The sequence below is a fragment of the Denticeps clupeoides genome, chromosome 1, assembly GCF_900700375.1.
Source record: "Denticeps clupeoides chromosome 1, fDenClu1.1, whole genome shotgun sequence".
NCBI lineage: Eukaryota > Metazoa > Chordata > Actinopteri > Clupeiformes > Denticipitidae > Denticeps > Denticeps clupeoides.
Genome location: NC_041707.1, coordinates 12,790,116 through 12,814,304, shown reverse-complemented (window position 1 = coordinate 12,814,304; position 24,189 = coordinate 12,790,116). Strand labels below are relative to the sequence as shown.

General features: G+C 41.9%; 1 protein-coding gene across 1 annotated transcript; it reads right to left on the bottom strand.

Moving 5' to 3' along the window:
- Nucleotides 1-257: 257 nt before the first annotated feature.
- Nucleotides 258-18,687, bottom strand: trip11 (thyroid hormone receptor interactor 11). The gene is made up of 21 exons (XM_028996814.1): nt 18,103-18,687; nt 14,830-14,906; nt 14,445-14,555; nt 14,057-14,350; nt 13,871-13,939; nt 13,186-13,351; nt 12,617-12,952; nt 12,071-12,111; nt 11,886-11,984; nt 11,539-11,742; nt 8,351-11,386; nt 8,093-8,233; nt 7,800-7,993; nt 7,450-7,613; nt 7,161-7,264; nt 6,958-7,057; nt 6,191-6,272; nt 5,935-6,049; nt 1,600-1,722; nt 1,373-1,511; nt 258-1,239 (listed from the first exon to the last, which is right to left on the bottom strand). The coding sequence occupies exons 1-21, from the start codon at nt 18,239-18,241 to the stop codon at nt 1,019-1,021; spliced, it is 5,955 nt and encodes a 1,984-aa protein (XP_028852647.1). The 5' UTR covers nt 18,242-18,687; the 3' UTR covers nt 258-1,018.
- Nucleotides 18,688-24,189: the final 5,502 nt, after the last annotated feature.

Genomic DNA, 24,189 nt, shown 5'->3' with positions numbered 1-24,189 from the left:
AAGAGCATCCGCAGAACGAAACAGAGATCTGATGAAAGAAAGAGGTTCCCAATATTGTTTTTCTATGATAGGTAATATGAAATAAAAGAATTTCCAGGCATTCAAACTTTTTCACAGTTTCATTATTGCAGGAATAATAATACATTTATTATTAGATTATTAAATAATGATAAAATATATAATAGAAAAAACAAACCTTAACATGTTTTTAATTACAGTATTTGGTATGGATTATAAAAAAGGGGAAAAGCCAGGCATAAGGGCATAAAATATCTTTATTTTTTTCCCTAAAACAATTGGCAATTACAGCATATATACATATAAATGCATGAGGCTTTCCAAATGTTCATAGTTTGGGGGGATTCTGTGTGTATCACATTATGTGCATCAGAAACTAATAAATTAACTAAACAGAACAAAAGTGTCTGTAATAATATTGCCATATAGAAATCCCCCTTAATCAACACACTCCGGTATTTATATATTTTAGGCTTTCATATATGCCAACCCAACCTGATTTTTTGCAATTAAAGAAAAAAAATATATATAAACAACTTAACCATAACTACATATTTATAGCGTACTGCAACAGTCTAAAACCTCAGCCATCAACTATAGCTGTTACTGTAACACTTCATTTCTTGGGACGATTGAAAATCGAGAAAAATAAAGCATATTCTTTAAAAATGATTGGAACGGACTTAACAGAAACAGGCAGTCATATCAACCTTTCAAGCAGCTATTGCCAAAAAACACTGCAAGGGCACTGTGTGCATTCTTTGGGCACATTCATTGAAGGAGGCATGACAGACACAATCTGGGCACAGTCCACAGGTTGTCTGCTACAACACAAAAAAATGGCTCTTGCCTTTTACTGTAATACTACGATGCCAATGGCATCATGATGGCTACTAGACACAGGTCCTGCAATTCCATACCTGGTCTAGGCAGCGTAGGCCACGTAGTGTCTGGAAAGTCTTGTTAAAGTGCTTATCTGAGCGATGCTCCACTGCACCTATCACTGCTTGAGAAGATCTTTAAGCACCACCCCTGCACTGGCCTCAGTGGACACGGGAAGTGGCGTGAAGGTGGGCAAGGAGTCTGAGATGGGCTTCATTAGCAGGTGTCCAGTGGTTCCACTTGTTCCAGGCACACCTGGGTTTAGTAAGGGAACCGCTGCTGAACGGGAAGCCAGGAAGGGATTAGACTCTCCTGCTCTCCTACTTGGTGCTGCCTCACCTGTAATTATAATATACTAAAGTTAAGCATCTTATTGTGTGTAGATGACATACGATATGCAAAAGGATTACTAGCTATTCATCTGTTGCCACACTTGTCAATGAAGAAGTAAAGAAGGCCACTGGATAATTACCTGCCGCTGTCACTTGGGCTGCTGTTCGACCAGGAGGTGGTGCACTGAGGGGTTTGATGTCATACATGGGTAGTTTAGGTGCTGGGAGAGCAGGGCTGGACTCCACTTCCAGAAACTTCACAAACATCTCTGAGAATGACTGTAGCACACAAAAGTCAGTCCAAAACCATATATTAGATCCTCTTATACAAATTTGTTATTAAAAAAAGCGAAAATCATAAAAATACCTTATTGAGCTCCTGCACATGAGTGGGTCTCTGTGGTGTGTTTGGTACGCTCTGCACAGCTCTATTACCCAGCCAGCTGGACACCCAGCCAGTTACACCCCGACGATTCTCCTCCTCCAGCATCTAAACAGAAAAGGACTAGTCAAACTCAGCCAACAGGAAATACAAATTTAGAGTCCACTGCATCACATCTACTGCATTTCAGAGCCAAATCCAAAAGATCTAAATAGTGAAAATGATGGTGCACAAAACAAAATGTGCTCACTGCATTTAACCCATCAGTATTTTTTTGACCAGTGGATAGGCATGGGCACCCGGACAGCAGTGTGTGGGGACTGTACCTTGCTCAAAATGACCTCGATGGACCCTTTGCCTATATAATACTACTATATAATATAGTATACTGAGGACTTAAGCTTCAGTGCATTTCTCAGTGTATTTCTCTGTCCCAAGCTCAAGTTAAGTGTGAAGGTTGTACTAGGAAGGGTATTCGGCAATAAACTTTTACAGGTCAATTATTTGATCAACAAGATGGGAGTAACCGAAGGGAGACATTAAAGTTGGGGCAAATGATATATATATAGCATATACTCAATGTGTCACAGTTTGTTCCATATGCTGAACACTGCTTTGACGGGGCAGAGAAGTGCATGGTGTCTGTCTAACAATAACATTAGGATTTAGACTCAGACAGCTTGTACTGGAAGACAAGCAAATCCACAGAGATAAGTGAAAGACCACATGATTTTTTGAATAAATTTAGGATGACTAGATGTCCTCTTTTTGAGATCTGGACATTTTCACAAGCTCAGATCTGGTCACCCTGATCCTGTTATTTGGCAGTGAGCCATTTCTCCACACCTGCAGGTCTGTGGTCAATATTAAACTTTAGTAAGGACCTATGAAATCAGATAAGATTTTTCCTAAATTCTGTATTTTCTTTCATAAGTGTATTATTCACCTAAAGACTGTGTGATTGGGAGGAGTGGGAGGGGAAAAAAACAAATGCAATATGACTAATCACATTTAACTTGAGCATTTACTGCATTCTTTTTAGAAGCATTTACATGTTAGTTCTTTGCATGAAATACACATATTTTTATCTGAATTTTTAATTTTTATTTGAAAAATTAAAGTGCTTCATATTTGAAATCAATACAGGGTGGGCCATTTATATGGATACACCTTAATAAAATGGGAATGATTGGTGACATAGAAGACATTTTATAAGTGGTCAGAAACTACCATAAAATTAAGAATAAATTTGATGTCCCTCTTCCTATTGAAAAAACAAAAGTTGGATCCAATGGCTGACTTCAAAATGGCCACTATGGTCACCACCAATCTTGAAAAGTTTGCCCCCTCACATATACTAATGTGCCACAAACAGGACGTTAATATCACCAACCATTCCCAGTTTATTAAGGTGTATACATATAAATGGCCCACCCTGTAGAAAAAAAAACATTTCAAATAAATGAACATTGGGGAGACCTGTAATACAAAAAAAAAAAGCTGTGCGGCACTTGCATTATGAACTGAAACAATGTTAATTAAATCCTGTTTAGAATCAGCTGATTTGTTGCATAACCAAAAGTTTGCTGAACTGCATAGAGTTTGCAGGGAACCGATCTGTACCGACAAGTGGTACAGATTTCACGATTTCTGCATTGCGGAAATCACAGTGCCCTACTTTAGTTAAAAATAAAAGCATTTATAATACTGAACTTTGGTTAAATTAATTATACTGTTGTCATTTTATGCAAAAAAGGGCTGAATTTAGCCTCTACATACAGTTTTCTCCATATCACATGTGATGCCAAAGTAGCCTACTTCACGCCTTGATGACAAATGCCCTGATGTTGCTCTCATAACATATTTGCAATGGTTGGTGCTAAATGAAACACTGGCTGTATGCCCAGAAAATCTATACTGATGTAGCGCTATCTGGGGTGTTTGTTTAACGTAGTAAATTTAGCTTATTTGAGTGTGCTTTTTGTTACAGTAAAAAATCCACACAGACACGATACCTGGGCCAGTGGGCTTGCAGCCCAAACTATTAGCCATGCCAGACTCCCAGAGGCATAGCGCCTGATTGATGAAGCCTTACGTCTTACTCCACTGAAATGCTTCAGATACATTTTGAGCACAGTTTCCATGGGACCACTGGTTCTTACAGCAGCAGCTTTTTAACAGGGAAGAGCTGTTACCACCAATTCCAGCTGTCTGTGGTCGACCACGTCTACTGCAAGCGGAGATTTAATGGCTTAAACTTAAGAAAACATTACAAGCAGTTAGGCCATTGCTGTGTCCCTTACTGTGTACATCATTCATGTCAAGGGAAATGCAGAGCAAAATTTATGTTTGCTCTTTAAAAGTACATTGACACGGAGTCATTGCATGACCTTGCAGAACAAGCTGAACGAGTGAACTATGCAATATCAGCACCATTTACCAGAAAACAAGATGGGTTTCTGCAGATATTTCAGCAATATTTTAATCGGGCAAAATAATGTGATCTTAAAAAGATGTTTAGTCTTTAAATGTGTCCTCTTGTGAAAAACAATTTAAAATTAAATAGGTAATGAATATGAAGACATTCCAATAGCAATAAATCTGTGTCTTCTGAGGAGCTGTAATCACATTTGCCGCTCTTTGTGAAATCTGTTTCTCTTTAAGGCTGTTGGGTAATACGCTCTGAATAGCTGGATGTCATCCCAAAAGTCCCCGACCAGCGGCTCTGGGCAAGAAAATGCTTTCAGTGCTGTGCTAAACAGATCCAATTATAATTCATCGGCTTTTGAATGAGGTTGGTATTAGTTCATAGTAAACAAACATACACACAATGACACACCTCCATTTTTCCAAGATGTAAGGGCCGGCTGACTCTGCTTGAATACTGAATATTTCATGTTCAGGGTTTTATAACATAAGCCCACACTGTTTTAGTGTGTGTCTCAAAATAGATGATACTTGGACTTGCAGCTCAATAAGTTCTTTTTTTTTTTTACTCTCGCGACCTGAAATACCCACCACTGCATTCTTGCTGTACAAACCTGCCTTGCATTTTCCAGCACTTGCAACCTCCACACAGAAAACAAACTCTTGTGTTACTGAGCCACAGAGAGGCATTAATTTTAGATTTGTGGATGGCTTGTAATTTCATTTCAATCCAAATTTTGAAGTTCTCATGGACCAAGATAAGATAATCAGTCTGGATCAGATTCATACTCTGAGGAAAGTTCTTAGCAATTTCACAGACATAGAAGAGACAAATGATTATTAGATTATTATTCAAGGTCAGCCAAAAGAAACCAAAACAGAATGTGTCAGAATTCATTCAGTGTTCTTTGTATTCCTTGTCTTTGACAGTGGATGCTCACCAACTTTCTTCTGTTAAACTCCTCTTACAATCACTGCACTGGCTACCCATCAAATTTAGGTTTGACTACAAAATCCTACTTTTGACCAATAAAGCTCTAAATGGTCTTTGACCAATAAAGCTCTAAAATGCCACAGTCTGCCGCTGCTTCTGTTTGTTTGCTCCGAGATACTGTATCAAGTGCACATACTATTCACTCCAGTGAAGAGACCAGCAGATAAATCCTGGTTCCTGGCAACTGCTAAACGAGGACTGAGCATGAAAACAACCAGAGGGTCACCACAGCCACGACCACCGTAACAACTAAAGCTTCAGGGAAGCTTTTCAAATGGACCAGTAGCATCATAATGGACACATATTGTACACTATGACACTGGTCTACATTTTGGACTTCTCCACCTCTACAACTATAGGCATTTTTCTCTTATTGGACAATCACAAACCCTGCACTGACACCATTTGCAGGCACACTCTGGAAGGGGGTCTCTCTCTGTATCACTCCTTCCTTCTTTCCTAGAGTTTTTCCTTGTGCGCAGAAGGGTCAAGTGTTGGGGGTGTCAAATGTAGGGCTGTATGTGATTTTGGGCTATATAAGAAATAAATGTTGTTGTTGTTGTTGTCTTTGCAGGCAGATGATGTGTCCTGTGTAATGAAGTTGGCCAATTTTACCAAGAATATTCTAATTACCTGCATATGAGGGAACATAAGGCCTGAATATGAATAAAATGCTGTGCACAAATTTAATAACTAACCTATAAGAGAGCAAAATCTACATGGTAGACAAAACCACTAATAATTTTAAAGTGATTAGGTGTTCCTTTCACACTTTTGGTCATTAACTGGATGTAATGCTTTTCCCTCATATAAATTTGAGAAATGTAGGTTATCATGGTCAAGCTTTCTATTATATTTTAAAATATTCCATAGAAACAGTTAATAATTGAAGGTCTTACACTGTCAACTTCTTCCCGCGGCACACCAAGCACACTTCCCATGAGCCTCAGAACATCAGCATGCTTGTTCTTCGGCGTGTGAAAATAACCCAAATACAGGTTCCGCATTAGAACCCTACAAACACAGAAAAGAGGATCACATCGTAATATTTCACAAAAAAGGTAAGAATATTAAGAGTGGCTGCTGCTGAGTATTTTTCCCATGAAGGGAGCATATAAGGCCATTTTGTTTTAATAACATTCTATATTAGCTTACTTATCCACTTTGCCCTCTGTGCTGTTGAGCAAGTTCATCAACTTGTTCTGGGAATCTTCTAGCATCTCCTGCCTCACTGCCACTGCAATACAATGGTATAGACACAGAAAATTATCCCCACAGACAAGAATCCCCACAGCAAATCTAAAACAGACACCTGACCCAATAAATGAAATCTCCTTGTCTGAAAGCATCTGCAGAACAGAAATGCCAACAAAAAGCTTCCATCATCAAAGGTCTCCAGCAGACTTTCGCTAAAGCAATTGGTGATTTACCAAATAAAATATCGTCACAGCTATTTCGGTGCCCTGCGGACTCCAGTAACGTCACTAAGTGAGAAAGCCTGAGAAAGTTATGAGGACAGACGCCTGGACTATGAGCATAGCCAGAACTATTGACGGACTTACATGGGAACCATGGTCTGGAGGAACACTGGCACTTTAAAGTGACTGATTTTGTTATTGTTTCAGTACACTGATAAGGAGGTGAGTGTTAAACGCACTGGAATGTCTGTAGAATGTCTGCAAAATCTGTAAGGATATGTACAAATGTACAAAGAATCTGGCACTGCTGAGAACTAGAGAGCAATGCATACACCACAACATATGTTTAAGAGGTACACTGAATCATATCTGAAAATAAAAATAAATGGTCCAGATAAATTCACATGGGTCAGACATATTAAAAGACATACCATGTATTGATTAACAACTCTAAATAAATTACAAGAGCATAATGAAATATTAAAAAGAATCAACTTAACAAACCTTGCTTTTTAAGGTCATCAATCTGCTCATCTTTGAGGTCCAACTGGTCAGTAAGCCGAGACGCAGATTCTAATGCACCATTGGCCTCATCCAAATTTAACTGCATTAATACAAAATAAAATGAATTGTGATCAATTGTCTGCCGACTCATGACATGACACCACCTGGGGCCAGTATCAGAGTATTGATGCTAACTGTGCTACCTTTAAGGCCGAGGCCTCATCTGCTAGCCGTTCTGCTTTCCGTCTCCACTCATCCTTTTCCTTTTTGTGCTTTTCCAGCTCTGCTGAGTACATGGCCTTCTCCTCTGAGGAGGGAATACAGTAGAACTACGACTTAATTTGTGAAGTATTAACCAGGTTTACAGGTTAGTAATTTATTAGAATTCCAGATTTTAAGACATCTTAATCCATCAAGATGACAGTTCAAGAGGAATAAGAAATTACAGACTTTTGCTGCCCAGGTGGCTTAACAGAAGTGCACAATCCTTGCCTTGCTGGAATTGCTCTAGCACCATCTGCAGGTTGGAAAGCGACACAGCGTACTGTTTGACCTGCTCATCGGCTGCCCGTAACTTCAATAGGGCATCGTCCCTTTGTCTCACCGCACCATTCAGCTGCTCTTGCAACGACTCTACTTGCAGGCTGGCCTGCTGGCTGCATGTAAGCGCACATAAAACAGAAAAGCGAGACCAGCACAATTCAAACATAGATCAAATAAAGTGCTAACTTCAAACAAGGAAAGGCATCTGTATAATGTATTTTTGGGTGTCAGAAATTCCTATAGTCGACTAGTGCACCTGTTAAACAGCTGTCCAGAAAGTAGGCTCAAAGGGCGCTTACCTGGCATTCTCCACAGCACTTGATGAGGATGCCAGTTTTTCCTCCAGCAGTGCCACCCGATGGCGAAGCTCCGCCTCCCGGTCCTCTGCGCCCAGGGCCTCGCGAGTGTACGAGTCCTCGACCTCCAACAGGTGGTTGCGCAAACGCTCCAGCTCCAACTTCAGCCGCTGTTCCTTATCCTTCAGATGCTGCAGCTGGAGAAATGAGGGACCGTCGGTGAGCGTGACTGTTGTTGCTTGTAGGCACAGTCACCAACACGGAACAGTATCTTTCAATCTGATGAGCATACTCGCCTCACTCTGTAGTGCTGAAGTTTCCATTTGCTTCTGTTTGAGGGCCATCATCACCTGATCCCTCTCCTGCTGGAATGCAACAGCCTTCTCTTGCATCGATTTAACTTCATTTAGCAGCTGGTTCAGCTCACCGGTTTTACCCTGGAACATAAACAATTACCTAAACCAAAAGAGCCAAAGCAACACTACATCCGATTTTCCTGTTACTAATTGTGATAGTTTAGCGACACGCTGTTTGCAATCTCTTGCAATGCCCACCTGGTCTCGGTCCTTCAACATCTGCTCCATAGCTGCTGCCTTCTCGCTCACAGCTCTCCACTCAAACTCCTTCTCCTTCAACAAAAGTGAAACCTGCATGTTGGTTTCCTGCAGAGCACGGAACTCTGTTTCCTTCTCCCGGGAGCGTCCGGCCACCCGCTCGTTCTCTTCTTTCAGCTTCTGCACATCCAGCTCCAAGATAAGGGCACGCTCCTTCAGGTTGGTCACCGCCTGCTTCAGCACCTCGTTGTCACTTTCCCGGTTTCTCAGGGTCTCGCTTACATGACTCAGCTGGTCACCTTTGGTTTTAATCAGCAGGTCCTTCTCCCGGAGAGAGCGCTGCAGGGACTCGAGCCTTTCCTGCAACTGTCGAACCTCCTCCATGTGACTCCGCTGCTCACTCTCTGATACCGAAGCACTGTTGGACAGTCGGTGGTTGTTCTCCTGCAGGGTTCTGATCACTACCTCCTTCTCGGCAAGGAGATTCTGTAGAGAAACAAGCTCTTGATGCGGAGAGCCAGTTGTTAGCTGGTGAGTTGAAGGCTCTACTGCAGGAAAAGTTGGACCTGTGTGACCAGCCAAAAAAGAAGTCTCTGGATTCTGAGCTACGCTGTCAAGCTTTCCCAGAAGTACATCTTTGGTGCTACTGAGCTGGCTGATGGTTTGCTGAACCTGAGCGAGTTCCTGACTCAGACTCCCCAGCTTCCTTTCCTTGTGCTCATAGCTCTGTACGAGACTGGCATAGTCCACCGACAGCTTTGAGCTGCAGTCACTATCTGCAGACACCTCTCCCTGCAGCCGGATCAGTTCCTCATGCAACTGTGCTGATTCGTGCTGCATGTTCTTCACTGTGGTGATTACTTGCTGCTTCCACTCATCCATCTTCTTGACCTGTTGTTTCAGTGTATCCCTCTCCTGCAGAAGCTCCTCAAACTGATTGCTGCTTACGCCACCAGAAGTGCTTCCCGACTCTCCACCAGATGCCTGCAGAACTGTCACCAGGGTTTGGCACTTCTGAGTCAGGGCATCAATCTCGATGTCCTTTTCCCGGATGATGCGTGACAAGTTCTGGATGGTTTCACGGAACATCTCCTGACTACCCGAGGGGTCACTCATGGTAGAGAGCCGCTGATTTTCCTGTTGCAGCTTAAGCAGGGCTGCTTCCTTGGCAGCCACAATGTCCATGATGCGGTGGTAGTCAGAGCGCAGCTGGCTGTTCTCTCTGGTTTTCTCATTAAGGACAGCCAGTACCTGCTCCCTCTCTACAGCATAAGCCTGTATTTGCTGGTGAAGATACAGCAGGTCTTGGCTGTGGCCACCACCAACGCCCATGGAAACTCTGGCATGCAGTGCCTGAATCTCCAAATCCTTCTGTAGCACCATCTGAGAGAGCTTCCCAACCTCATCCCGTGATACCACCAGCTGGTCCAGCTGCTTTGTAAGGGACAGGTTCTTCTCATTTAGCTGACTGATCTCAGATTCCTTCTCCTTGATACCCTTCAACAACTTCTCAATCTCAACTTTTGAAAGGTCATACTTTTCATGGCCATTTTCCCCACTAAGTGACAGAGTTTTGTCCTCATGTAGAATCTCCTCAGGGGATAAAGACTGTTGTGGACTCTGGCGCTGCACAGCAAGCCCTTCCACAACTTCCTGAAGCCGAGCAACTTCCTCGTCTTTACTTGCAATCAGTGTTTCATAGTTGAGTGTGCTTTGCTCATGCCGTGAATGTGCCTGCTCTAGCTCACTCTGCTGAACTTGTACAGCATGCTGGGACTGCAGGAGAGCTCCTTGTTGCTCCTCCAAAGCAGTCCTCAACCCCTGGATCTCCTCATCCATGCTGTCCCTTGCCGTCTTCAGATGGACAACCTCTGTCTCCAACTCAGTTATGATGTCCAATGTTTTGGGCTCAGTCATAGGCTGAGGTCGGCTCTGTTGGTCCCGCAGGTGGTCAATCTCCTCCTTCAGATGGCTGTTCTCCTCTTTCATGGCTCCCAACTGCTTGTCCTTTTCCTCCACTAATCGCCGAAAAGTCTCACTTTCTGCTTTGACCTTTGTGATGTCCCTTTCCATCTCCTTCTGCATTTCAGTCACCTTAGCCTTGAGCGCTTCAGCAAAGGAATCTTTCTCATTCAATACCTCAGTCAGCTGCTTCTGGCCAGCCACAGTAATTGCCAACATTTCATTGGTGTCTTTGTGGTCCGCTGCCAGGTTTTCCAAGTCCCTCCGAAGCTGAGCTATCTCCAGGTCCTTTTCCTGGTTGAGCCTGATAGCACGTTCATGCTCTGTCTGCAGAGCAGAGGAGTCCATAGAGCGAGCACGGGTTAGCTCCTCTATAGTTTGCTGGTATTGCCTGGCCTGTTCAGACAGACGCCTTTCAGCTTGGTTAAGTTCTTCTTCAAGTTCAACCTTCTCCAGCCTTAAAGCTTCAATGCGAGTGTCCTTCTCAAGAACTGCTCTACTGAGAGCTGCCTGACTATCCTTTACCTGTCTGCCAAGATCCTCAACTTTTGCAACAGTCTCCACACTTTCCTCCACCAGCTTACGATTGTGCATCTTCATCTCATATTCCTCGGATTTCACCTTCTCATAAGTGTTCCTCATCTCTGCCAGTTCCTTCTTGATCATCTCTATTTCTCTGTCCTTGTCTTCAAACTCCCTTCTGTGACTCTCAGTCTCACCGGTCCTTTCTTCAGCTTCTTTAAGCCTCTGTCTGCCAGCTGCCAGCTCCTTGTCTTTTTCTTGTAACATCCTTTTGAGCTCTGAGGTCTCTTGTTGGATCTCTCTGGTCTGTTCTTGTGATTTGCTTAATTTGTCCTTTATGTCTTTTACTGTGACCTCAAACTGTTGCTTTCCCATGTGAAGATCATTCAGGGTAAATGCACTTTGGCTAAGTTTTTCCTTCATGGCTTCAAGTTCTTGCTGTAGTTTGTTCTTCTGATCATGAGTAGAACTGAGCTCTGTCTGAAGACTTGACATCTCATTATCAGCCTCAGTTCTTTGGTGAGTGAGCTGGTCTTTCAAAGCAATTAAATGCTGTAGAAATATGAAAAAGAAAACCAGATTCCAATAATATTAAGAAGTTTAAAAGGTCAATTTAAACAGGAGCTTTGTAGCAAAACATAGATCTTACCACAGCTGAAACATGTATTCACTGCACTAATCAAGTTAACGCAGGGTAACTGTACCTGTGTGGCCTCTTGGTTCTGGCGGTCCAGTTCATCCAGTTCAATAGAGAGTGTTTCATTGTCAAGTTGTGCCTGTTTTAGAGCTGCATCCCTCAGCTGTAATGTGGATTTTAGCTCTGTGACTTCTCCCATAACAGAATCAGGGTCTCCTCCAAGACTAGCCCCTTTGTCCTCAGTAATCTGTTGTTTCTCCAATAAAACATGCTGAAAAGTTAAAAGTGAATTTAAATAATTAACAGTGGATTGACCATTTATTGCACAGGAAATATTTGGCAATAAAAATAGCTGGTTATAGAAAATTATTGCCCAAGTGAATTATTATTATTTTTTTTAAATACAAAATGTACCATTTCTTTCTCTATTGCCTCCTTCTCGTTCCTCATTTTCTCAATAATTGTGTTTAGCTCTAGGATGTCTGCATGTTCAACCTCAGCCCCAGATGCACCCTATTCGAAAAACAGTTACAGTTGTTTTGATGTACATCAAATTAACATATTTAACAGTTTAAAAACATATACAAAAGTATACAGACCTCATCAAGACTCTTTAACTGTGATACTTCATTTTCTGCCGCTGCAACAAAATATTCAATATGAAACCACATCAAATCAGCATTTATATTTTTAGATAATAGATTAAAGTAATATTTCATTTGATCTGAGGAAAGTAGAAATTTAAGGTAATCATCTAAACCAGGGGTTAGCAACCTTCAACACCCAAGACCCATTTGGACCCAGTTTCCACAAAAGATTATTTTTTGTTTACATTAAAATGAATATAACACGGTATATATTGTGTTTACTTAATAACACTGCCAATGAAAAAAAAAATGCGGACAAATTTTTCATCACTCTGACAAGTCTAAAAACCTGTCTGAACATGTTCTGTGAAGAGAGGAGATCTGGTCTACAGATCTATGCAGGTGGCATGCATATACGCATAAAAGGCACTTGTGACATATTTTGAGAGACAAAAAAATTAAACATGTTGCATTTTAATGTTACAAGATTATTATAATCTTCACATTTCTGTGGGTTGCAGACCCCTGATCTAGACCAACCTCTCTTGTATATGTCACCTGCAAGAGCCTTTCTGAGAGCTTGGATCTCGCTTTCCTGGTGGGCTTTGTGCAGGTTTTTTTCTTCCTGTTCAAGAACCCGATTCTGGAGGTCAGTCACCGAGTTCTGCAGGCGGGTGTAGTTTTGCAGGAGCGCTGCATTTTCCGCCTGCGCTTCTTCCTTCTCCTGCTCAAGTACAGTCTGCTGTTGTCTTGCATCCACCAGGCTGGCGATCAGCTCCTGTATCTTTCTCTCCTGCTGGTCCCCGGCCTCCTGCAAGGACTGAATGGTGCTCTGCATGTGTTCCTGCACTGTAGAGGGACTCTGGTTCACAGGGGCTGGATCACCACTGACAGCTAGAAAGGCAACAACTATTTACTAATTTCAAACTCGTCCAAAATTATATTATCCAGAATTACTCAGGGATAAAGTACATCTTAATTGTTAAGTAGTTTAAAAAGTATAACCTGTTTGGTTTAGTTGGTTGATAACTGTGCTTACTGCCTCCAAAGCTTCTACAGTGCATTAATATATTCTGGGTTTGACTCCTGTCCATTATGGAGAATATGGCCCTGGCACATGCCCTCACCATTGTGGATCTGCTCCTCAAGCTCCTCAATCCTTTCCTCATACTCTGCCAGTTCCTCCCGATGCCGGCGCGTAATGTCAGCCATCTTCTGCCTCTGGGCATCCTGCAAGGCAGCCAGCTCATGCTGGTGCTCATCCAGTTCACGAGACATTGTTTCCCGGAGCTCCTACTCAAAACAGACCACAGTTATAAAGCCATTCAAGCTTGGATCTAACTGAAAATGTAATTTATTTTTAACCAAATGCTCCATGTTGCGTGATGAACACCATTACTGAGCACCAACATCAGAATCCCACCACATGAGATTTATAAATATATAAATATATTTCATTTGTTATATAGGTCTATAGGTAATGTGCGATATTCCCACACTGCTAACAACAAGCCACACCTGGCAGACAGTATCCGACATTTTTCTCCATCCTCATGGTGTCAAGGTAAGATTATAAGGATTAATGTAATTGCTATAATCAATTTATAATCACTGCTATAAACAACCTCTCCTCCATCTTGGTTTGAGCACCTCTTCGATGCTTAGTTTCTATTGGCTGCATGTGAATGCGTCACAATGTGCAGAAGTCAAAGTTCAACTTTACGACGTCTGGGATTCATATGAGTTTGGTCTTAATGGAAATCCTTTGTGGCAATGTAAAACTTTAAGCCATGATATTAACATTTTACTGACCTTGACTGTCCTCTGAAGTCTCAAGATTTCACCCTGTTCACCATTTTCGCCTACAGTCAACTTTGATGTCTGAATAAAGATTTTAAAGTTGAAAGACTTGAATGTTCAATGCTGAATAAATAGTTATTTATTCTGAGATGCAAAAAAGTGAGTAAAACGGAAAAAAAAAAAAAAAAAAAAGATCACCTGAGCCATGCGCCTAAAGTGGGCGACCTCGGTTTCCAGCCTCAGCACCTCACTGGACAGCCGGTTGATTTCCTGCTGGGACCATAGAACATCACTGAGGTCCACCTCATCACCATGGAAACCTTGGTGGGCTCCAGACTGATGGGACAGGAATGTTGAAGTGGTGGAGGAGGAGGCAACAGTTGTCACCGGCAGCATAGCTGACTCAGAAGGACTGGCCTGTGCAGAGCGCTGCAGCTTCTGCACCTCCTCCTGAAGGCCATTCTGGCGAGCCTTCAGATGACTGATTTCAACCTTAAATTAAACACAGGCGGAAATCAGCTTGATTACTCCCAGCTAAGACAGACTGGAATGGAAAAAGGCTAAATTTCACACCAGGCCCCTGTACCTCTTTCTGTTGGAGGAGTGTTCTGTATTCTACAGATTGCTGTTTATTCTGGAGTTCTGCAACTTCCAATTTCTCCTCCAGTTCTGCGTTATTTTTCCGCAGGCGGTCATACTACAAAGGAAACAAATTCACACAAGCTTACACAAACAATACGGATGAAAATGTTAAGAGCTATGAGAATGATAAGAAATGCAGCAACAACTGAAGAAATTACTCTTACTTTATTCAACGTTTTTGTAAATATTAGGGATGACAGTTTTTTCCACAAACAAACAGTCTCATTAATAAAACTATTTTTTTATTTATTTATTTTGTTTTGTAGCTCCATATTCTGTACCTTGGCAGAAAGTCTCTGAGTGCTTTTCATCTATTATTCTATTCATACCTCAGATTTCTGGCTGGCAAAAGCAGCCTCCACTTCAACAAGCTTTGAATTTGACACTTGTAATTCAGTGGCAGCATCTGTGGAAATAAAGACAAGAAAAATAATTAAAACACAAGATCAAACATTAAAGTCAGATTTAGGATTAGGAAACCAGATTTTGAGTTCAAATATAAACTGGTAACATTGAATAGATTGTACTAAATAATAGAGGTGGGAATCACCAGAGACCCCACGATACGATATGATCACGATATTTAACTCACGATACAATATTATTGCGATTTTAAACATTCTGCGATATGCTAAGTATTGCGATACGATATATTGTGATAATCACGTTTTTTTCCAACTGCAAATTATGTCCATAAAGGTAAACTTTGTCAAAATACATTTAATCTTACAAAATAGTCTTTAGTCATTCACTTTCATCATTTTGATTGCTGACAAACTGTTACTGACATAGAATTACAGGTACTTTGAACAGTATAAATTGCAAAAAGTTATGCAGCAACTTCAGCAGCTTAATAATTTTAAAGTAAATCTCTGTTAAATGAAAATAAACTAAAAATGTAGATTTGCATTAACTAAATAAAAATGTTAAACGACAATAAAATTAAACCTGTTCTCTTAAATTAAGATAAGCAAAATGACCTGTTTGTTGATGCATTAAAAGAACAGTTAAAGACATTTGGACAGTGAAGGAATGTCTGCATTCTTGCTCAGAAAGAGGAGCTGATCAACATGCTCTGATGCCAGTTTGCAGGAGATCTGCAATGTTCGCTCCGGTGTGACTTTCATGTAATGCTCGAGTCTGTAGGACGTAAGACAGCAGCCGCCAATCCTCTGTGACATAATGAGCTGTTATAGTCACATATGAATCCACAGCTCGTGATGTCCAGGCATCGCAAGTTAATGCAACTCTTTCTGCTGTACTCAAACTTTCCTCAACTTGTTGCTTCACTTCTCTGTAGAGACTGGGTACGGCTGTGTCCGTGAAAAAACGTCGTGATGGTATCACATACCTGGGTTCCAGCGTTTTAAGCATGTAAGAGAAGCCTTCGTTTTCCACAACGTTGTATGGACGCAGGTCTTTGCAAATGAAGTACGTTATGGATTGTGTTATTCTCTTAGCTCGCTCTGAATTGGGAGGTAGTTTTGTTAAGCTAAGTGTGTCCAGCGTTGGTTGATTTTTCAGTGGAGCTGGTTTAGCTTTGCCGTCCTCAGCTAACAATATCTCAGGATGGTGGCGGGTGAGATGAGCCCTCATGTTCGTAGTATTTCCAGAATACTTTACTTTCATACGACACTCCTTGCAAATCGTGTGTGTCATATCCATCTTTTTTGTCCCATCCTTGTCAAAAAATCCAAAATACATCCAGACGTTTGACTTAAACACGGACGGCGCTTTCCTAATCTCTTTCTCTGCCTCCATTTTTGTTTTACCGAATTCATCCCACACGCTGACTCTCACCTTTGCTGACCTCACTAAAGAAAACGCCCAACAGCACCACCCGGTGGAGTAAAAAATGTATTGCTTTAATCATTGTACTAACAGTTTGATTTGTTTATTTAAATTTGTGTACAAAATATCGATATTTGGTGTCCCTGTATCGATACAATATCACCATGCAAAATATCGCGATACTATGCTGTATCAATTTTTTTCCCCCACCCCTACTAAATAAGGGTGTTTACACTGAAACATACCACCAAGACCAAAGTTAAACCCAAATAGCACTTTAACCTGGAATAACCTGAAATGGTCTGCGTCCACCTGATGCCAGGCGTTTTCTGCAGTTTGTGACTTAAGGTTGTAACTTGTTTGGGTTGGTGTGTAGTGAAGGAAACTGGTGAAGCATGCAGAGGAAGAAGGCCCGCCAGGAAGAAAAAGAATCTCACGCTGCTGCTGGGATTTCCATCACGCGCTCTACATCAGGACCGGGGCAGACAACTAAGTCCGCCCACAGCATAGTGATGTACTACCAGTATATACAACTGTTACAAGGTGAACGCCAACATTGTCATCATTTGACAATGTAGAAAATGCATGGGACGCAACACGATGCATCAATATCGCGACATTGATAATTGTAATCATAATCTAATTGGATCATGAGACCAGTGAAGGTTCACACCTCTAACACCGATGCGGCACCTGCCATGAACGGGTGCTGGTTAACCCGCACAGAGGTTAGGAATGGCGGAGGAACCCAAACTAACCATAATGTTCCTCACATTAATCAATACTTTTGAATGTTAAACATTTGATTGGGCAGCAGTTTATAACTATAGTACTATTTAGTACTGCTATATAAAGACTGCCAGATTACAACATTTCTAAATAAATAATAGTAAAAAATATTCATCCATAATTTATCAAAGCAATCAAATGTAATGAGATACATTACTTGTACACAGAAATTGCAATAGTTACACTACTATTACATTATAAATAGTATAACATGTAAGCTAATAACTTTTCCAAAGTAATCTTCCCAACAAAGGTGTAACAATATCACAAGTTCTCCAGTGACACATAATGGAAAATCTTGGGTTGCCAAAACGGGCTCCCACTGTTTTGTTTACAGGATTGTCCGCCTACAGATGTGGCAGCACAGAAATATGTTGTCAATCAACAGTTTTATAATGTCACTTATTACTGCATACAACTACGTATAGCTTGCCAGGACACACACACACACACACACACACACACATACACACACATACATATATATAAATGCAAGGCACACAAGGTTTGTGTGCGTGTCTTTTTTTTTTCTTCTGAGCTGCGTATGCCGCTTTCCTAAAGAGTCTGAATGGTCAGAAATATTCTGTGAGTCACACGTTTATCTGCTGGATGCTGTGTTGTTCAGGGACGATCAAAGTTCTCAGGCCCAGTGATCATTGTGCAGACACCGCACAGATTACCCTGGCAGTGGCAAGAAGCATCCGCATGCACTTCATATCAGTCAAAGACACCACGAGCACAAATACGGCCTCCTCGTTCAGAATATATTACAACATCTGAGCCAATTTAAAGTAAACGACAGAAAACGTGCGGATTCTGACACGTCGTGTCGCTTTAGTTAATAACGAATGTAACCGCCACCACTAGAGAATGAAAATGTCTAAGATAACACGTGACAATGCGATAGGAAGCATGCAAGCAGTTGTTATTCTTAAAATTATTACTCCATATGGCCACCGGCACTCAGATTAGACACTCGACGAGCCAGGCTGCTAACCGGAGACCAGTGAACTCTTCCTCACCTCCCACCTCCTCCGCTCCCTCCAGGAGAATGTCTTTGGTAAAATTGGAGATTTGTCCGGTGAAGGACGACAGGCTTCCCCCGACCTGGCCGAGAGACTGGCCGAGTCCAGAGCCTATGCCCCCGAGCCAGGAAGACATCCCGTCCCCACCGAGGGCTGACAGGCCGGGCAGGCAGGAAAGCTTCCGCTAGGTGCTACTGGCCTCGGCTCTTCCGAACGCTGTAATGACGGAAAACATTTAAAAAAAAGTCCGCGAAAAAGACGTCCAGCTGGCGAGTGGGCGCCGCACGAAAGCCCGCACGCCGACGAGGTGAGTATTTCGCCCGGCGTCTCTTGTTGGGAGATCTCCGCTGCGTTATCCCCGCACAGGGGGACGTGAGTTCTCGAATAATCCACCAAAACACCGCCCTTGCTCGGCCTGTCCGGTGCGCTGAAATCTAAGCAGACATTGTCACTTTTGTCGGCATCCTGACGCCCTCACCACGACCGAGAGCAACTTTGTTATGGTCGGCTTGGACGTCGACAAGTGCCACCTCGACCGCAGCCATCACAGCCGTGTCAACGTCACAGAGGACGTGGACCGCCGAAGTGCATTATGGGATGGTGGCGGACGATCGTTTTTCCGCAGTTCATTGTATGGGGGTTGTGTGTGTTCCAATACTGGAGAATTAACGCCCTAAAGAGTTTCCATCGTCACTCCCTTTCAGCCGTGTTGAAGAGCTATTCGACTGATCGACAACGCTCCCTCCCGACATGCATTTCGAAGACCACAAAAACACGCCACGATTCTGGAAGAGTGGTGCGTGACGTAATTCGTGTCCGCGAGGTTCCGTCGACGGTGAAAGGAAAGGTGATCGATAAGAATCGATAAGAATCAGCCTACTAGCCGAGTATCCATACTTGTGTTGGCGTCTGCTAAAACAGTATGACAAGCCAAACATAGCTTCCCTGCGCTCCCAGCGACGCAACAGCTGTTCAGATGCGCGATACTTAAACGAAGGGATAAATCGATCGTACATTATGGGATTTTGCGAATTATTGATTGTACAGAGGGTGAAATTATCTTGCACATACGATAATTATTATACGTCTGGCAACGCTGTGTGTTTTTCAGCAATAAACGTGATCATGATGGAAAATCAAATGTATTATCATGCACAGTATATGTATTTACAGCATTTATCAGACGCCCTTATCCAGAGCAACTAGTTACAGAGACAGTCCCCCCTGGAGCAACTCAAGGTTAAGTGTCTTGCTCAGGGACACAATGGTAGTAAGTGGGATTTGAACCTGGGTCTTTTGGTTCACAGGCAAGTGTTTTACCCACTAGGCTACTAACCACCTATGTAACGCAAACCAAGTATGCAGACAGATTATCAGTTAGTTTTCAAAAATGTGTCCGAGTCATGGCATCTTTTTTTCATTTTTTCAGCACAAAGCGTGTTTCAGCGAGGTGCGTATTTTACGTGTGCTGGATTAACAGGTCAAAATAGATTTAGGTGATCATATCTCCAGTCTTTTCAAATGTGTAGACCACATCTAATAAATCTTGCTTATATTATATGCTTAAAATCTTTATATGGTGTAATGATCATCCAAACCCATTATATTGTGAACACAGTATTAAATGATCAACAAAATGTCCATTAATTCATTAGAAACTCTGCAGGGACGGATGACTGTCCCTGTGGCTCAGTGGATCCTCAACTTTCTCAGAGAGAGACCACGGTCGGTGAGGGTGGGTAAACATGCCTCTCCCTCTATTTCTTTCTTCAATGGAGCAATGAATTTAAGCTCAGCTGACTGTATAGCCGCATCAGAGGTTTTCATCCAGGATGTCTCTATCTGTACTAGTACTAGTACTCAGTTCCTGCAGCTGAAGAACATCCACACAGCATGATGCTAGGCTACTACCAGGACCAATGGATCTTCTGCCTATGAGCCAGAAGACCCAGGTTCAAATCCCACTTCCTACCATTGTGTCCCTGAGCAAGACATTTAACCCTAAATTGCTCCAGGGGGGCTGTCCCTGTAACTACTGAAGTCGCTCACTGTAGGGGTTGAATTGGCCTGGTGATGAGCGGTGCCTTGTTTTTTCCAAACGTGATTCCAAAGAGTTCACATCAAGAGTGTCTGATCAGACCAGAGAATTTGGAAGTTCTGGCTAAAGTTAAACATTCATATTCTAAAATCATAATTCACGTCGGCACAAATGATGCCAGTTAAGACAATTGGAAATCACCAAAAATGATTTTATAGAGATGCTGGACCAAGCAAAGCAGATGTGTGAGGCAGTAATATTCTCTGGCCCCACACCTCAAATGAAGTGGAGCAGTGAAACATGTAGATTATTGGATGTAAATAGCTGGCCATCTGATTGGTGGCAAAATTATTATTAATAATTATTAATAATTGACAGAGTTTCTGGGGAAAGCCTGGTCTTTTAGTCATGATGTCCATCCATCTTGGAATGGGGCCACTCGACTGTCATGTTCTCATCTTGAGGAACACAACAAAGGTTTGGAGATGGATGACACCAAAAAATACAAACGGTGCTTTTATTTATAGTGAATATTTACAACCATAAACAGAACATAATATGTCCATACCATAAACACGAACATAACATTTCATTTTACGCTGACTATAATACCATGGGGTTAGATACCAAGGGAAAGCGAACCAAAAACCGTCATGTTGCTGCGATCTCCAGATCCTGCAGGTTCACTCTCTACAACATTCGCAAGATTCGGCCTTTTCTCTCACAACAGGCTACGCAGCTCCTCGTCCAGGCAATGGTCATCTCCAAACTCGACTACTGTAACTCTCTCCTGGCTGGAGCCTCTGCAGTCACCATAAAACCACTCCAGATGGTCCAAAATATGGCAGCCCGCCTCATCTTCAATCAGCCAAAATACACCCATGTTACACCTCTCCTTACCTCCCTCCACTGGCTCCCGGTAGCTGCTCGCATTGAGTTCAAATCCTTGATGCTTGCCTACAGGGCTGTAAATGGAACTGCGCCCTCCTACATCAACACACTACTACCTAGATACACTCCTACACGCTCTCTCAGATCGGCAAACGAAAGGAGACTAAAAATTCCTTCTTCACGGGGTCTCCGATTCCAATCATGTCTGTTCTCCGTTGTTGTCCCTGGCTGGTGGAACAACCTACCCTCCTCCACACGACTAGCCGAGACTATCACCACTTTTAAGAAGAAGGTGAAAACCCTCTTATTCCAAAAATATTACAGATAAATTTAACACATACACATGCATACACATTTAACAAACAAATACAAGATGTATAAATACATTATAATTTTTCTTAGTCTAGCACCCAACACTCTCCGAGCATGTTCTTCAATGACAAGTCTAAGCCTTATCAGGGCTCTTAGTTTGTATACTTGATATTCTATAGAAATCGAACGAGAATTGCTGGTGTCTTCCCATTGTAAGTCGCTTTGGATAAAAGCGTCTGCCAAATAAAGTAAAGTAAAGTAAAGTAAAGTAAAAACACCAAACCACACACAAGCGAGGGCACACAATACCTTAACCACTCAGTCCCAACCACCCAAGTTTAATCTATTTCTCTCTGAGTTGCTCTATATCCTGGTTCCTTCTGAGCCTCTGATCAGACAACCCAGCATGAAATACACCAGAGGGTCACGACAGCCACCAACACCGTAATGGCTACGGCTTCAGGCACTCGCCTTGAACCAAAAGACCCAGGTTCAAATCCCACCTACTACCATTGTGTCCCTGAGCAAGACACTTAACCCTGAGTTGCTCCAGGGGGACTTTCCCTGTAACAACTGATTGTAAGTCACTCTAGATAAGGGCTGTAAATGCAGTGAATACTTATGTACATCTGCTTTCTCAATTTTTTTATTTTTAATAAATGTAATATTTTATTTAAATTAATTTTAATAAATTTGCCAAAACCTCAACAACACTTTTTTCATGTTGTCATTATGGTATGTTGTGTGTCGAACTCTGAGAAAATTAATTTAATCAGTTTGGGAATAAGTCTTCAACATAACAAAATGTGGAAAAATTATGCGCTGTGATAGGGCTGTTCTACTTACTACCACATACTTTCAGGCTGCAGGCTGTAAAAGTTTAGGCTACAGACACTAAGCATTGAAGACATCTTTGTAAAATCTTTGTAGCAGTCAGGTTGTCACTGTTTATGTCAAACAAATTGTGAATTAAAACAAAAGATAGATTGGGTCTACAACATTTAATTACAAGTAGTAGAATAACTCAGAAGGATTCCAGGATCTGTCTTTACATTTATGACACATTTCTGTCATCGTCATAAGCGGCTCTGTAAAATTCACGCTAACATGCATAAAGTTAAAGCAGCAACAAGTGCTCAACTCAGGACTGTTGAGAAAAAAAGTCTAATAAGAAGGTGGTGAATGAAGCCAATGAATGAATGGTGTGAAATGCTGGCAAATGGTCACTGCTTCACTCTATTTTTTTGCTAAATAAGTCATCATGCTTTATAAATGGTTTTGGTTTAAATTTTAGCAAACCTAGAGGATATCATAATAAAACAAATGTGTGTTATTTTGCTCATATGAAAATGTGATGCATATGCAAGCAAGACCAACATTTCTGTCACTGTAGGACCTTCTTTGACATTAGACTAAACAGCTGGAAGGCACTTAACACCACACCCCAACATTATATGCCTACATTATAACAAAAATATGCACATGGCTCATGAGCGAGCTGGCCAGACACATGAAGGCCAGGGTGCGGAACACCAGAATCAGGGTGAGACCCCTGATTCTGTACCTACAGTCCTACTTCCAGCATTTTTCACACATTGATCACCCACTGATACATAAGTGAAATGTCACCAGTTTTGCAGGTGTGGGTGACTGTTACCTTGGCCAGAGAAGTCTTTACCTGCCAGGCGCTTCAGCATATCAGCCTACAATTTATTTTTCAGCTTGAGAAATACAATGTGTGGAGTGAGTGTGTGACAAAAGACTAAAAAAAGTGACTGTCACGCTTATTGAGTGACACTTGAGAGCCCTGTCACCTTTTAGAAGGTGGAGCAATGGCTAGGGCAATGTAACACATTGTAGTATCTGTCCCAGGTCATAAAATACTTTCATATTCAACTTTACAGCACAGTTGGATCCGTGTGCTCTTCTACTGAGTTCAAAGCCAGCATTCAGCTCATGGAGCGGTTCTCCACTGAAGGGTATGCAAACTTTTAAAAGTATAAACATTGCTCTGCTTTATGACAAAAAATGTTAAGGGGGTATTTTGCTTATTCACAAGGCAAGTCTTATTAAAGAGGCTTCTTTTCTTCAGATAAGCAAATAGGACCAGCAAAACACACTCAAGGATCTGCTATCAGAACGGGAACCCCAAGCCAAGGACCTATTTGAGTTTGAGAACATGAAGGACATGGAGGTTTTCAGCGGGGTCAATGCTAAGTCTACAGTGTAGGTTGGACACTGGTCAAGAGCTCCACAAATTTTCTCTAAGTCCAGTTTGGATAATGCTCATTTGTCATCCACCCTTCTTTTTTCTTCTTCAATCTCCTTCAATGTTATTTATTGTGCAATACAGATTTTTGTGATATTTTGCACAACAGTTATTGCACTTTAAAGACACACAGAATTAGGTAGGACAGTTACAATACAAAAAGTGCATGATAATTTTTTTATACAAATAAAAATAAGGACAATGTGTGTGTGTGTTCATGTCCAGAGAAGCAGAATGAATATGTGGAATTCAGGAATTACGTTTTTCTTTGTTTTGTGACCTCGGCTTTAAAGATGGATCCCATGTATTGGTCCGGCTCTATGAACAGCATTATGCAGCTGGCCAAGGAGTGACTTGGATCAGATTAGGATGGGGGTGCTGACTGACAAAGAGACCATGTAGTGAGTGGCTGTAATCCAGGAAGACCTCAGCAAAGACTTTATGCTGGGCACACACCAACACATACATTCAGCTGAAGACATAATAAAGTACACGCCGTGCAGGCTGATGTGCTTGTTGCAGGAGGTATACATGAGAGAAAACCATCATCTCTGTGGTTTCTGTGGCTGTAGCA

Excerpts from the sequence above, each read along its gene's own strand:
- trip11 (XM_028996814.1), bottom strand. The coding sequence starts at position 18,241 with ATGTCTTCCTGGCTCGGGGGCATAGGCTCTGGACTCGGCCAGTCTCTC. Across the intron at positions 11,743-11,885 it reads AGGCAATAGAGAAAGAAATG|CATGTTTTATTGGAGAAACA; the intron begins GTACATTTTGTA and ends TTAACTTTTCAG. Across the intron at positions 8,234-8,350 it reads TGTTGAAGGACCGAGACCAG|GGTAAAACCGGTGAGCTGAA; the intron begins GTGGGCATTGCA and ends TTTATGTTCCAG.